Raw genomic sequence first — 15,676 nt, forward strand, 5'->3', positions numbered from 1 at the left:
GAGCTTTAGATTCTTGCCCAGAAATAGCTAAGGAGAAGAAGAAAAAAGAAAAACCCAACAAATTTTTAGATTGAATCATGTTGGGCAGACTAGATGGACCATTTGGATCTTTATCTGCCGTCATCTACTATGTTATTATGATTGTTTCATGTCTTCTAGCTGACCATAGTCCTTAAAAACAGAAGCTTTTACCAAGACTGAAACCTTCAATACCACTCATGCCCCCACATAGTTTGAAGATTAAAAAAGGCATTCTTCAGTTACGTAAAGGGGAAGCGACCAGTGAGAGAGGAGGTGGGGGCCATTGGACGATGGGGATAGGAAGGGAGTGATTAAGGAGGATAAAGAGGTAGCTGAGAGGTTGAACACGTTCTTCTCGTCGGTTTTCACGAGAGAAGACACATCTAATATACCGGACTCAGAGGAGCTCATGAGTGGGGAACAGGCTGAAAAATTGGAACACATAGAGGTAAGCAAGGAGGATGTCCTCAAACAGATAGACAGGTTAAAATGCGGCAAATCGCCGGGCCCGGACGGGATCCACCCAAGGGTTCTGAAAGAACTAAGACAAGAAATAGCGGGCACAATCCAGCATGTTTGCAACCTATCCTTGAAAACTGGAGAGGTACCAGAGGACTGGAAATTGGCAAATGTCACACCTATCTTCAAGAAGGGATCGAGGGGTGACCCCGGGAACTACAGGCCGGTGAGCCTGACTTCAATTATAGGGAAGATGGTGGAAGCTATGATCAAGGACGGTATTTGCGAGCACATCGAGAGATATGGCCTACTGAGAACAAGCCAGCATGGATTCTGTAAGGGAAGGTCATGCTTAACGAACCTTCTGTACTTCTTTGAGGGAATAAGCAGTCGGGTGGACAATGGGGAACCCATAGACATCATTTACCTCGATTTTCAAAAGGCTTTTGACAAGGTGCCGCATGAAAGGCTGCTTAGGAAGCTGTGGAACCACGGGGTGGGAGGAGATGTGCACAGATGGATTGAGCACTGGTTGTCGGGTAGACTGCAGAGGGTCGGAGTAAAGGGACAATATTCTGACTGGCGGGGAGTCACGAGCGGTGTGCCACAGGGATCGGTGCTGGGGCCGTTACTCTTCAACATATTTATCAATGACCTGGAAAAGGAGGCAAAGTGCGAGGTTATAAAATTTGCAGACGATACCAAACTGTGCGGTAGAGTTAGGTCCAGGGAGGAGTGTGAGGACCTGCAAAGGGACCTGGGCAAGCTGGAAGACTGGGCAAACAAATGGCAAATGCGCTTTAACGTGGAAAAATGCAAGGTCATGCATATAGGGAAAAAGAACCCATTGTTCGACTACAAATTGGGGGGGGCATTGTTGGGAGACAGCAGTCTTGAGAGAGACTTGGGTGTGCTGGTGGATGCATCACTGAAGCCATCTGCACAGTGCGCAGCAACCTCGAAAAAAGCCAACAGGATGCTGGGCATCATAAAGAGGGGCATAACAACCAGGACGCGGGAAGTCATCATGCCATTGTATCGAGCGATGGTGCGTCCACATCTGGAATACTGCGTTCAATATTGGTCGCCGTACCTCAAGAAGGACATGGCGGTACTTGAGAGAGTCCAAAGGAGAGCAACGAAACTGGTAAGAGGGCTGGAACACTGCCCATACGCCGAGAGGTTGGATAGGCTGGGGCTCTTCTCTCTGGAAAAAAGGAGGCTCAGGGGAGATATGATAGAGACCTTCAAGATCATGAGGGGCATAGAGAGGGTGGATAGGGAAAGATTCTTCAGGCTGAAGGGGTCAACAGGTACGAGGGGGCATTCGGAGAAACTGAAGGGAGATAGGTTCAAAACAAATGCAAGGAAGTTTTTTTTCACACAAAGGGTCGTGGACACTTGGAATGCGCTACCGGAGGAAGTGATCAGGAAGAGTACGGTACAAGGATTCAAACAGGGATTGGACGGATTCCTGAGGGATAAAGGGATCATGGGATACTGAGAGAGGTGCTGGGAGAAACCCAACCAGGTCGTGCATGTGCAGGACCGGAGGGTTAGGACTTCGATGGGAAGATAGGACTCAATGGGAAATCAAGGTGGCAAGGGGGCCCCTTCTGGTGATTCAGACAGGTCGTGACCTGTTGGGCCGCCGCGGGAGCAGACTGCTGGGCAGGATGGACCTATGGTCTGACCCGGCGGAGGCACTGCTTATGTTCTTATATTCTTACCTTGCTAAAATGTTTCACACTGGCATTTAACTCAATCTCATCAAAGCAATACATGGTAAACTAATATATATAAATGGTGAAAATTCATATCTGCTCTTCTGGTCACTAGCATGATTGTTCTTGAACCATAATATTATCACAGAAATCTTCTCTCAAGATTTCTCAATGATTTGCACCAACTATACTGGTCATCCCCAAGGTATAGCTTCATGCAAGAAAAATATTAAGATCTGAGAATTCTGACAAGCAACTAAAGACTAAAACATTACTTTTCTTAATGAAAACACAAAGTTGCCCAGATAATGCAAATTATTTAAGGTACTCTACAGAATAAAGTTTTAGTGTTATAGACTGTTAACATTTTTAGCAATTTGTACCTACTTTCATTGTAGGCTCTCTCTTCTTCTTTACGCCACTTTCTCTCTCTCATGAGCGCCTCTGAGCTACCCCATACTTCCAAAGCTCTTAAAAGATACACATTTAACATTTAAGTTTAAAAGTTAGAAAATGTTAAATACTATTTTAATTAATCACATAAATAAGATAGCTTTTTGCTACAGCAAAACATTGGGAATCAAGAAACTTGTTATACTGCAGGTGACATCTAATCATAAAACCAAAACTGACAACTGAACAAAAGTTACTTTGGCATTAGTTGTTTTATTTCTAAAACTAAGCAAGTACCGAAGGATTTTGAACTCTCACACTTTGTCAGTCACTCCCACCATTTCTGATTTTGGTAGATCTAATTAAACTGAATCCTCTACTTATCAACAGCTTGCATTACTGCCACCTTAATACAAATTAACAAACAATTGAGAAGTAAATTCAAGAGGCAAGACAAATACTTTAATACTGAGCAGTACAGATTTAAAAAGAACTTTAAAATAAAAAAGGAAAAAAAACTTGAGAGCATATAAATCTCACTTTGCTTCTACATCAGATCTCAGGTAAACAGTAAAAGCTTCAACATCATTATGGGGACTTCTCCGTCGGATTTTCCGCAGCTGTTCCAAGTCACTATGGAAAGGGATGAGGGAACATGTTATCATTTTTAAAAAAACTTAGAATTACAGCAATAAAATAATAAGACATTAAAGGCAAGTAAAGTCAGAGGTAGACAGCAGAGTCAACAGTTTGGATTGCTGAATCTTATGGATACAAGTCTAACAATATCATTGAGGCCATTTTGCTTCAGGATCATCATTTGATATTGAATCTGGAAGTCTGTGGTCTTCTGGATTACTGAATGTCCAGAATGTCCTTCATGGTTACTAAGGGGCTCATAATCGAAAGTGAAAAATGTCCATAAAATGGCCTAAGTCGGCACTTAGACGAACATTGTCAAAATACGTCCAAGTGCTGATAATAAAACTGGGTTTTGGACATATTTAAACATGACCTAGGGCTTCACAGTGCCGCTGAACAACCAGAGCTAAACAGGGCGTTTCAGGAGGAGTGTCGAGGGTGGGAATTGGGCAGGACGTGGGCCAGCTTAGACTTAGTCGTACTGCACGTATAACTGAACGTTTTACAACACAGCATAGATGAAACTTGGACGTTGTGACTTAGACCATTTAAAACATGGTCTAAGTCACAAAAAACAACCTAAAGTGACAAGATAAGCACTGCAAACACATAGTACAGACCCCCAAAATCTATCCCAGTGATCACCGATCCCCCCTACCCCCATAAAAATCGTAGTCACAACTTTTAAATTCTGTCTCCAGAACATCAGCACCTGGTAGTCTGGCATAGTAAAGCCTAGTTGCACTGCACAGAGGTGTCTTAAGTGGTCTTGGGGGTGGGTTAGGGACCCATGGAGAGGAGGACCCATGCCCATAAGCCACTGTAAAGACTGCATTGATGGTAAAACATGTGCACTCCCCTAAAAAAAAAACCAAACCCTTTTGTACTACCCTATAAGTGGCTCCTGCAGCCATAAGGGCTATTGGGGTGGTAGATAGGTGGGTCTAGTAGATTCTGGGGGTATTGGGGGGGCTCACCATTACCTATAAGCAGGGCAGGATTAATTCTTCGAGGGCCCCTAGACACACAAGTACACTGGGCCCCCCTGGTCCTGCCCCGCCCATGCCCTGCCCCACTTTATCTATGTCCCGCCCCCATTTATCTGTTTTCTTATTTACTTCTTTATTTCCACTTGTATTTCTTTTTTTTTTTATTCAAAACAAACAAAGATTAGCATACCAGTGCACAGTTTTTCTTCTATGCAACCCCCAAACATCTCTGAACAAATCCTCCTTCCTTCCCTTCCTATCTACTTACCCAGGATTTTAACTCTGAACCCTTTCCATGCATATATAAAAGTGTTCAAATATTTGTAAAGCAGTAATACTATCTGAAATATAAGTCTATATTAATAACAAAGTTTACAATGCCTCTCAACTGCCTCACTCTACATCAACCATTGACATCATTTACCTTGACTTCCAAAAAGCCTTCGACAAGGTACCCCACGAACGGCTGTTTAAGAAGCTGTGGAACCACGGGGTGCAAGGGGATATCCACCGATGGATCAAACACTGGCTGGCAGGCATGAAACAAAGGGTTGGAGTAAAACGCCATTACTCAGAATGGCAATGGGTCACGAGTGGAGTCCCACAGGGGTCGGTGCTGGGACCGCTCCTGTTCAATATATTTATTAACGACTTGGAGACAGGAACGAACTGTGAGGTCATTAAATTTGCGGACGACACCAAACTCTACAGCAGGGTTAGAACCAAGGAAGACTGTGAAAACCTGCAAAGGGACTTAACGAGATTGGAAGACTGGGCAAGAAAATGGCAAATGAGTTTTAACACTGAGAAATGCAAAGTCATGCATGTAGGGAAAAAGAACCCGATGTTCAACTATAAAATGGGGGGATCGTTGCTGGGGGTGAGCAAACTTGAAAGAGACCTGGGGGTGATGGTGGACACAACATTGAAAACATCAGCACAGTGCGCGACAGCCTCAAAGAAAGCGAACAGAATGTTGGGTATTATCAAAAAGGGTATCATGACCAGGACGAAGGAAGTCATTTTGCCGCTATATCGGGCGATGGTGCGCCCACATCTGGAGTACTGTGTCCAGTACTGGTCGCCGTACCTCAAGAAGGACATGGCGGTACTTGAGGGAGTCCAAAGAAGAGCGACAAAGTTGATAAAGGGTATGGAAAACTTCTCATATGCTGACAGATTGGAAATGCTGGAGCTATTCTCCCTGGAAAAGCGGAGATTTAGGGGAGACATGATAGAAACCTTCAAAATCATGAAGGGCATAGAGAAGGTAGACAGGGACAAATTCTTCAGGCTGTGGGGAGCCACAAGCACAAGGGGGCACTCGGAGAAATTGAAAAAGGACAGGTTTAGAACAAATGCTAGGAGGTTCTTTTTCACTCAGAGGGTGGTGGACACATGGAACGCGCTCCCGGAGGCTGTGATAGGCCAGAGCACGCTACAGGGGTTCAAGGAGGGTCTAGATAGGTTCCTAAAAGAAAAGGGGATTGAGGGGTACAGATAGAAGTAGAGGTAGGTTATAGGATTAGACAGAAACCACTTCCACAGATCATGGACCTGAGGGGCCGTCGCGGGAGCGGACCGCTGGGCGCGATGGACCTCTGGTCTGACCCAGTGGAGGCAACTTCTTATGTTCTTAACCCATATCCTATATAATAAAACTCTAAGCGCGCATGCGCACTTAGAATTTTGTGATTCCTGGCTCCGTGAGGTGTGCCTCCATGCCGAATTCAATTTTCGAACACGGAGGCAGGCCAGAACACGGAGCAACTCCCCCCTCATTGTCACTCACCGCCAGAGTGCTGCCTCACTGCTGCCGCTGATTCATAGAGGGGGGGCACAGGCGCACCTGCCAGCATCTTCTTATCACCCTCCTCCCCCTTGCCTGCTCACCCCCCCGCCGCAGCTCCTCTCTCGAACGGATCGGGGACCGCAGCCAGCCGCCGATCACCTCCATCAGCGAAGTAAGGAGCCGGCCCAGGCGGCACAAGGTCCATGCCCGACCCCGGCTCTGCCTAGCTGCTCCGCGCAACCCCGGCCTCCTCCTCCTCCCGCAGATGTGTACGCCTGAAGCTTCCCCGGTTGGGGGGGGGGGGAGAACAGCAAGCGACGGCGAGGAGGGAGTGGGAGCAGGCCGCAGAGGCTGTCAGTGCCTGCAGGCCACGGCGGCTTCAGGCGGATGTCAGTGGAGGGCAGACAAAAAAGAATGGAGGTCAGGGTTGCTGCTGGACATGGGAAGAGGTGCTGATGGATGGGGGGGGGAAAAAAAAGGAAGGGAGGCCTACTGTTGGACAGGGGGAACAGAAAAGAGGTACTGGTGGACAGGGGAAGAGGTGCTGATGGACGAGGGGGCAAAAAAAGGAAGGGAGACCTACTGCTCGACAGGGGAAGCAAAAAAGAGGTGCTGCTGAACAGGGGAAGAGGTGCTGATGGACAGGGGAGGCAGAAAAAGGAAGAGAGGCCTACTGCTGGACAAGGGGAGCAGGAAAGAGGTGCTGCTGGATAAGGGGAGCAGTGAAGGGGTGGTGGTGGACACAGGGGAAGAAAAAGGAAGGGAGAATGGACAGGGGGAGCAGGCAAGGGGTGGTAGTGGACAGCCGAGGAAAAAGAAAGACAGAAAGAAAGAAATACAGAAACAGGCTAAGGAGAGAGAGAGAAAGAAATAAATACAGACACACCCACACATATTCTAGCACCCGTTAATGTAACGGGCTTAAAGACTAGTGTAAGTATATAAACAACCAAATCTGTAACTCCTCTAGTATGTTCCACTCCATGTATGTTAACTTGCAACGAAACAACAAGTCCACCAAAGAATCCAACATGAAACAAAAGAAGATTGACAGAAAATAAGGAGATTCAAATCAGGTTAATTCAAGGTGCTCCCAAGAACCATGCCTGATGCATTTCACCAAACAAGGCTAATCAACGCTAACAAAAAACCATGGGGTCCTTTTATCAAGCTGTGCTAGCGGGGTTAGTGCGTCGGACATTTCATCATGCGCTAACCCCCATGGCTGGCTAAAAAAACTTAACGCCTGCTCAATGCAGATGTTAACGGCTAGCGCGGCAGGCAGTTTAACGCGCGGTATTATGCGCATTAAACCCCTACTGCAGCTTCATAAAAGGACCCCCATGTCTTTCATTCAAATAGGTCACAGAAAACACCTTCACTTAGTATGGAATATGTAATCACAAATTAACCTGTCCCCCCTTTTACAAAACTTTAGTATGGTTTTTAGCCACGGCCTGTGCTAAAAAAAAAAATGCTCTACAGTTTTGTAAAAGGGGGGATAAAATAGAAATACGTAGACAAAGGTTAAATAAAACCACCAAGAAGCTGGACTCTGCATACAATGCAACACCACAGAAACAGCGATGCATGTCCCCTTCTTTGTCTTGTCTGGTTTCTTGTCTCCTCATCTTCTTGTCAATATCTTCCTTTCATCTTTTGTCCTTCTGTGCCACTTCCAAAAACTGTATGCCTCCCCCTTCCATCTTTCCCTTCACCCTCATTGGTCTGGCATCCATCTTCTTCCATTCCCTCCTCCAATGGTCTGGCATCTCTCTCCTCTCTTCTTCCCTTCCCTCTCCCACACCCCCATGGTCTAGCATTTCACTCTCTCCTCTCCCTTCCCTCCCCCCCCCACACTTCCATCAGCATCAGCCCCCTTTCTTTCCCTCCAACCCAATTCCTTCCCTTTCCCTGCACACAATTCCATCAGCATCTGCCCCTTTTCTCTCCTCCACCACCCTTCCATACTACACTGCTCCACCATCCTTCCCACCACCCTTCCATACCACCCCGCCCCCTTTCTCTTCCTCCACCACCCTTCCATGCTCTTTTCTCCCCCTTCATATATTGCTGCTGGCTCTGCCCCTCTTAAGTTCCTTTGCCCGAAAGCAGCATTATAACAGCTGACGGCAATGCCCCCCCCCCCGGCAGCAGTTAGATGATTACATGGCACCCTTTTTGTGAAGTTCACAGCAGTGCCCTGTAAGGTAGCCCACTATTTAGGTGCCCTGTGTGAGTGTCCTGTTCATCACTTTGCAGACCCCTCCAATGTCCAAAAGGTCTGTTTCTAGGCGTTTTGGACTTGGACGAAAATGTGGTATAAAGATGGACGATTTAGTGATCTGGACGATCAGGCGGATGGACGTATAGATAGATGATTTTCGAAAACAAATATTTTTTGGACGCATTTTTCAAAAATGTGTCCTACGCTGTTTTTTTTACTTTGGACGACTTGCGACTTAGATGAAAACAGACTTAGACATTCCTTTCGATTATGCCCCTCCACATCTTCTATTAAAAAAAACAGAGGCACAAGGCCTCACTGTACCTAAGTGGCGATTTATCTATCTGACCTTGTTGATGGTTAAACGAACGATTTTACATTGGACTCAGGATGGAACTATTCCCTTGGAGAGTTGGCTCAGTCAAATGTCTAAGCTGGCACGTTTTGAACTATCATAAACACTCTACCAACCCTTGCGAGCTCAGAGACAAAACCCTAGAGTTCAGGACCACTAGACACATTGAACTAGAAATATTATTGAAACCATCAACTTAAGCATAATCATAAAATGAACTGGTTAAAAATACCTTGGTTTCAGGCAGAATTCATTCATTGCTCGAATGCCTGTAATGAAGTTATTCTGCATGTATTTAACACCATACTCGTTCTTCTTCAGCACTGCTTTAACTGAATAAAAAGTAAAAGGAATTCATTTTCAATAGCACTGCTAAAATGCTCAACATTCAGCCTAGATTTTCATATTATATTTCAGATTTTTAAATAAGTAGAATGAGGAACAGAATGTATACAACTCATCAAAAACATAAAGGGGGGGAAATCCCACTATATAAATCAACTGTAAACATTTAATACACAGGCAGCCAAACTATTTAGCTCATTATTTAAACTCAAGCATTGCAAGACTGCCTTCAGAATTAGTGTACATTTTCCAACTCCCATAGCAACTTAACAAAGAAATCATAAATATTAAAATGCAGGCAGCAGTCCAGGAACAAAATGGGAGTTATCCAATTTTTTGTACTGAGTGTCACTTGTTCAATTATCTCCCAGTTGGTGAGAGGTCTTATTGGTGTGCTCTATGCAAAGAGCTTCTAGCACTCAGTGAATGGATCCAATCTCTTGAGGCAAGAGTAGTGGAGAAGATGAGGGAAACAGAGAGGTACATAAAGGTTTTCTACAGGCAGCCAGCAAGCTGAAGAAGTGCTGGTAGACAGGCAGGGCAAGCACAGGCAGGGCATATTCTCTGCCATGTTGGAAGTGACGTGGCAGAGGAAAGGCCCTGCTGGGGTTAGCTGAAAGCAGCCCGTTTATCGGCACTTCTTCTGCTCACCGGCTGCCGCTACAGCTTCGGATGAGGGAGGGATGGGGGTTTGTCAGGATGCTCTGCTGATTCGGGAAGGGAGGGAGGAGATTATCAGAACTAGCTCTGCTGCTTCGGGAACAGAGGGAGGGAGGGGAGTTTGTCAGGACCAGCCGCCAGCTGCTTCGTGAATGGAAAGAGGGAGGGGGGTTGTCAGGGCCTACTGCTTTGGGAATGGAGGGAGGGAGATTTGTGGCTGCCACAATGCTTTGGGAGTTGGAGAGAAAGAGGGAGGGAGGGAAATTTGAAGCCTCTGCTGATGCCTCTGGAGCTGGAGGGAGGGAGGGGGTTGTTGGGTCAAGAGCACCACTTCGGACATTGTCTGAAAAGCACAGGAGACAATTTTTTTTTTTTTTTTGCCAACAATTTTTTTGCCGGTTGGTTGAGAGTGCCGGTTAATTGAATATCGGTTAACTGAGATTCAACTGTATACATATATGTCCAAAACAACATTTTGGTTCCTGCACAGATGTATTCTGGTAGTTTTGTTTTCTTCAGATATATATACAGAGTTCTTAAGTCCCATTCTGTCTTTCAAAGTTGCAGGCATTTGCTAAGACTACAGAAGATGAAAAAACTGGTAGTGAATCATCGACTAACCCTTCTATGCTGTCATAAACCTAGCAAATGAATTCCTTGCATTGCATTTGTGTTAAAAAAAACACCATGTACTTCTGTGCATTGAGGAAGAATATCTAATAGCTTCATTACCATTTATTTTAATATACTGTATGCCTATGTGTATTGTATGGGTTAAGTTCTGAACTGAACCCTTTTGTTCATTTTTGCTCAGTAACATGCATAAGCTGAAGCAAAACATGTGAAAAGATCAATCTGTGGGCCAGACAGTGTTAACTTACTATATATTTCAGTTACATATTTCTACTCTGGCTTGGGAGGTTCTCAGGTTAGAATAGGAACAATCAAGTTTTCACATACCTTCTTTATGTTACCACAGCATTATACACAGGTCTGGGAAAAATGTACCCATCTTTCTCCCAGCCAGAGCAGCTGCTAGCAACATAGTAACAAACATGCTTTTTATATAGTTACAGCTGGATACCAATTATCCGGACTAACCTCGCAGAGCGCAGTCCAGATAATGGAAAATCTGAATAACTGGTTGAGTGTTATTTGTTTTCAATAATAAATAGGAGAATATACCAAACTATCTGTAGTACATACACTATTTTACTTTAAAAAGGAAGTAATTTTTAATTGCTTCAATGCTGATTTTCAGTTTTGTGCAGCAACATCACAAAGGGGTACTTTTATCAAGCTGCGGTAGGGGTTTAACGCGCATAATACCGCACGTTAAACCGCCTGCCATGCTAGCTGCTAATGCCTGCATTGAGCAGGCATTAGTTTTTTAGCCGGCCGCCGGGGTTAGCACGTGATGGAATGTCTGACGCGCTAACCCCACTAGCGCGGCTTGATAAAAGAAATCCAAAGTCTCTTCAGACAAAGGAGATGGGTCATTATGCTTTCTTCCTGATTTTCCATTCAAAGGCTTCTGCATGTGTTGTTCCCACATCGGTATTAACATGGTGATTGTCGTCAGTTTCTGATTCATGTTCTTTGTTTTGCAATGATTCCACAATGTCATCATCTGTTATGATCTGATACCCTGGAATCATTAGTATCACTGCATATCCATTTGCTGACATTTCTTTACATCACATACGGAGCAGCTAGGAAACTGACATCCTTAGATATGAGTATATTTTTAAGGAAATCCTCCTCTTCTCCTTCTGTACAGTATTTCTATTCTTTTGTAAAGCACCTGCTTACACATAAAGAAAATTCATGATCTCTGAGCAAGTGTCCTCTCCCTTCTGTCTGCTCTGACCAATGCCCAGAAATATGCAGAAAAGAATTACAGCCTGCTGTTTCTGTGCTTTATCTGATCACTGATAGCTGTACCCGATTGCATTATCTGCTGCATTTGACCTATATCCAATATGCAATAAAAAGAGATTTCTACCTTGCTAATATCTTTCTAGAAGATAGGTGTGTGATTCTGGATGGACAGGTAATATCTCCATGCTTGTAAAGTATGCAGAAGGAATCCACTCCAGCTTTTGAATCCATCCTCCATCACTAGAGGACTCTCCTGTCCCTTTCAGTTTGTACCAAAGCAGGCAACAGCCTCATATAGAAACACAAGTGAAAGAAGGGTACAGGGAAACTCCCCAAACCACAGCTACAACTGTTTTGCTCTGAAATCATAATAAACATATTAAACATTGTCATTGAACAATCAAAACAGTGAAATAATCATGTCAATCAGAAACACTGTGCTATAGCAATAGATTATTCTTTTTTTTTACCATGAAATTTAATTGTAAGTTTTGTCAAAATACAAAAAGAAAAGGCAAAATCAATATCAACATAATACTGTTTCAACAATTCAAACAGAGAAATTTCTAGCACAACAAAAGATGGTCAAGTAATAATAAGATAGTAAATTCTCTTAGGGCTCCTTTTACTAAGCTGCGCTAGCGGTTTTAGCACGTGCTGCACTGCCGCGCGCGCTAGATGCTAACACCAGCATTGAGCTGGCGTTAGTTCTTGGCAGTAGCACGGGGTTAGTGCGTGCGGCAGTGCAGCGAATGCTAAAAACGCTAGCGCTCCTTAGTAAAAGGAGCCCTTAGTTTGTGATACAACCAAATAAAATATATGGAAAGATCATAAGAAGGGATGAGGAGAAAAAAAAGAAAAAAATATAGGGAAAAGGCTACTAAAGGGTGGAGGGAACAGATTATCTTTAAACCCGTAAGGTCTAACCAACATCCAAATTTCAGTTTGGACTCGAAATTTCAGATTGAAACAGTAGGTGGGCGCAGGACATACTGGACATGGTGACTTTCTACTAGAAAAGAGGTAAGAACCTAATCTCTTTTTCTAGAGCAATAGGTGTGTCATTCTGGAAAGATGGGATGTACAAATGTAGTCCTAGAAATCTAGGACAGGACCACTGTGCTGGCTTGTAACACTGAGGACCCAAAGGCAGAGTCCTCCCTTGCCGCTATATCCACTCTGTAAAAACTTGGAAAATGTATGTAGAGTGAATCAGGTCACTGCCCTACAAATTTCCTTGGGGAAGACCGCTCAAGCTTCTACCCACGAAGAAGCCATGCTTCTAGTCAAATGCACCTTTACAGAGACTGGAGACTGTTTTCCACAGGCAATAAATGCTGACAAAATAGCCCTACGGATCCATCTGTATATTGTGGCCTTGGAAGCCGGTGCACCATGTCTAGCCTGACTAGTGAGCACAAAAAGATGGTCAGATAGCCTGAATTCATTCGTGATATCAAGATATTGTAGAAGCACTCTTCTCACATCCACCTTCTTCAGAATCTGGTCCTTCTTCTTAAAGCCTGTGGACTGGAACGCCGACATCTGACTTCTTGATTGACATGGAAAATCAAAACAATCTTCGACAAAAAGGACAGAACAGTGCGCAAAGGAACTCCGGCCTCTGTGAACTTGAGGAAAGGCTCTCTGCAAGAAAGAGCCTGTAGCTCCAAGACTCTTCTTGCTGAAGTAATAGCCACAAGAAAAACTGTCTTGAGCAGGGGTGCCCAACGCGTCGATCGCGATCGACAGGTCGTTCGCTCAGGCGACCCCAGTCGATCGCACAGCAGGTTCCCTTCTTCCCTTCTCTTTTTTTACCCTCCTGACTGGCCCGCCTCTTAAAGAACGCTGGCCAATCAGAGTGCTGGAAGGGCGGGGTGAAGGTCGGTGGGGGACGGAGCTCAGCGCATCACAAGAAATAGAAGCGCCTGTAATGATTGAGGTAAGAGCGAGGCCTAATGCTGCCCGATATACAATTTTAAAAACCCCAAAATCGGCCTCCCAATCAGTGGCGTACCGAGGTGGGGCGGTCCGCCCCCGCCCCCGGTGCATGGCTTGGAGGGATGCACAGCCGTCCGGGTCCTCCTGCCCTTCCTTTCCACCGGTCTGCACACGGGGCTCGCACCCGCCGCCCAAATGGTGCTGTTGGTTATCGCGAGACTCGCGGGAGTTGACGGCACCATTCGAGCGTCGGTGCAGGACCAGGCAGGCGCGAGCCCCGAGCGCGGACTGGGGGAAAAGAAAGGCAGGATGACCCGGACCTGGCCGGCTGTGCACCCCTCCAAGCTGTGCACCCGGGCGGATCATCCCCCTTCTAAATCCATTGTACTTGTCTTTTATTCAGTTCCACTAATGAGCATTGTGATAGGCAGTTCTTATGGGGCAGTTCTTGGAAGTATTTCTTTGTTTTTCTGTGCCTAAGTATTCTATTAATTTAACTTCCTTATTCCTGTGGGGATCTCCAAAGGGGACGAATGGGAGACGGCCGGTGGCAGGTGGTACTTTAGCAAATCTTACAGGTTGCCATAGGCCTCAGGAGCTGTCTTCCCTCTGCCATGGTCCTGCCCCTCCTCTAAGTCAGAGACAGGCTTGGGGCAGAGGAAGACAGCTCCTGAGGCCTATGGCAACCTGCAAGGATCGCTAAAGTACCAGCGATCCTCTCTGCTGGAATTAGGTAAATGGATGTGGGGAGGGTAGGCCTTCGGGGGGGGGGGGAGTGCAGTCCTTCAAGGGGTAGTGCAGGCCTTCAGGGGGGGAGTCAACTTTTGAGGGGGAATGTGCAGACCTTCAGGGGGGGTCAGGCCTTCGGGGGAGGGGGGCTGTATAATAAAAAAATATTTGAACATAAATACAAAGTACACTCGGTGTATATATATATATATATATATATATATATATATATAAATATAAATATATATATATATATATATATATAAATATATATATATATATAAATATATATATGTTTAGCATTTTTATTGTTGGTAGATCATTTTGACTTGGTCATTTTAAAAGTAGCTCGCAAGCCCAAAAAGTGTGGGCACCCCTGGTCTTGAGCATCAGACCCTTCAAGGATGCTTCCTCCAGTGGCTCGAATGGGACCTTGAGGCCTTGCAAAACCTCTTTAAGGTTCCTTGAAGGAAACAGGTGTTTTACCGGGGGCCTGAGGAACAACGCCCCCTTTAGGAATCTGGCTATGTCCAGATGAGACGTCAATGAAGCCTTATGATCTCAGGCCATAAAACAAGAGCAAGTCTCACCACTTGGACTATGAGATACGCTACTGTAAGTCCCTTGTCAAGGCCTGCTTGGAGGAAGGCAAACACCAGAGAGATCAGAGTAGAGAAAGGCTTCTCTTCAATGCACCAGTGCTGGAAAGTTTTCCATGTTTTTAGCATAAGCAGAGACCGTCATAGTTTTTTTTTGGCTCTGAACAGAATAACAATGGCCACTTCTAAGTATCCCTTCACGCTAGTGTCGTGTACTCAAGAGCAATGCTGTCACCTTTATCAATATATTTATTCACACTTTCAAATAAATGAAGCAAATTGGTGAGGCATGACTTTCCTTGGCTAAACCCATGCTAACTCTGACTTCATTAAACCATGTTTGTCTACATGTTCCATAATTTTATTTTTTTTATAGTTTCAACTATTTTGCCCGGCACAGAAGTCAGGCTTACCGGTCTATTATTTTCTGGATAACCCCTAGAACCCTTTTTAAAAATTGGTATAACAATGGCCACTCTCCAATTTTCAGGTACTATGGATGATTTTAGCAACATGTTGCAGATCACTAACAGCAGATCAACAATTTCATGTTTGAGTTCTTTCAGTACCCTGGGATGTATATCATCCGGTCCTGGTGATTTATTACTTTTTAACTTGTTAATTCAGCTCAGTACATCTTCCAGGTTCAGTGAGATTTTTTTCATTTTCTCTGAATCATCACCCTTTAAAACCATTTCCGATTCAGGTAGATCTCTTACATCTTCTTCTATAAAGACCGAAGCAAAGAAATCATTCAATCTCTCCAATATGGTCTTATCTGCTCCTTGATGATCCAACAGTGCCATCGATTCCCTTACAGGTTTTCTGCTTCTGATATACATGAAAAAGTTGTTACTATGAGTTTTGCCTCTTTGGCAAGTTTCTCTTCATATTCTCTTTTAGCCTTCTTTATCAATGT

General features: G+C 44.7%; 1 protein-coding gene across 3 annotated transcripts in view; it reads right to left on the minus strand.

Moving 5' to 3' along the window:
• Nucleotides 1-15,676, minus strand: part of SLC30A9 (solute carrier family 30 member 9) — a 130,210-nt gene that overhangs the window by 89,540 nt on the left and 24,994 nt on the right. For all 3 annotated transcript variants that reach the window (XM_033946479.1, XM_033946475.1, XM_033946486.1), the window contains exons 4-6: nt 8,835-8,934; nt 3,138-3,230; nt 2,592-2,674 (exon numbers count right to left, since the gene is read on the minus strand). In XM_033946479.1, coding sequence (XP_033802370.1) covers nt 2,592-2,674; nt 3,138-3,230; nt 8,835-8,934 — 276 coding nt within the window. The remainder of the gene's footprint in view (nt 1-2,591; nt 2,675-3,137; nt 3,231-8,834; nt 8,935-15,676) is intronic.

The sequence above is a fragment of the Geotrypetes seraphini genome, chromosome 1 (assembly GCF_902459505.1).
Source record: "Geotrypetes seraphini chromosome 1, aGeoSer1.1, whole genome shotgun sequence".
Classification (NCBI taxonomy): Eukaryota; Metazoa; Chordata; class Amphibia; order Gymnophiona; family Dermophiidae; genus Geotrypetes; species Geotrypetes seraphini.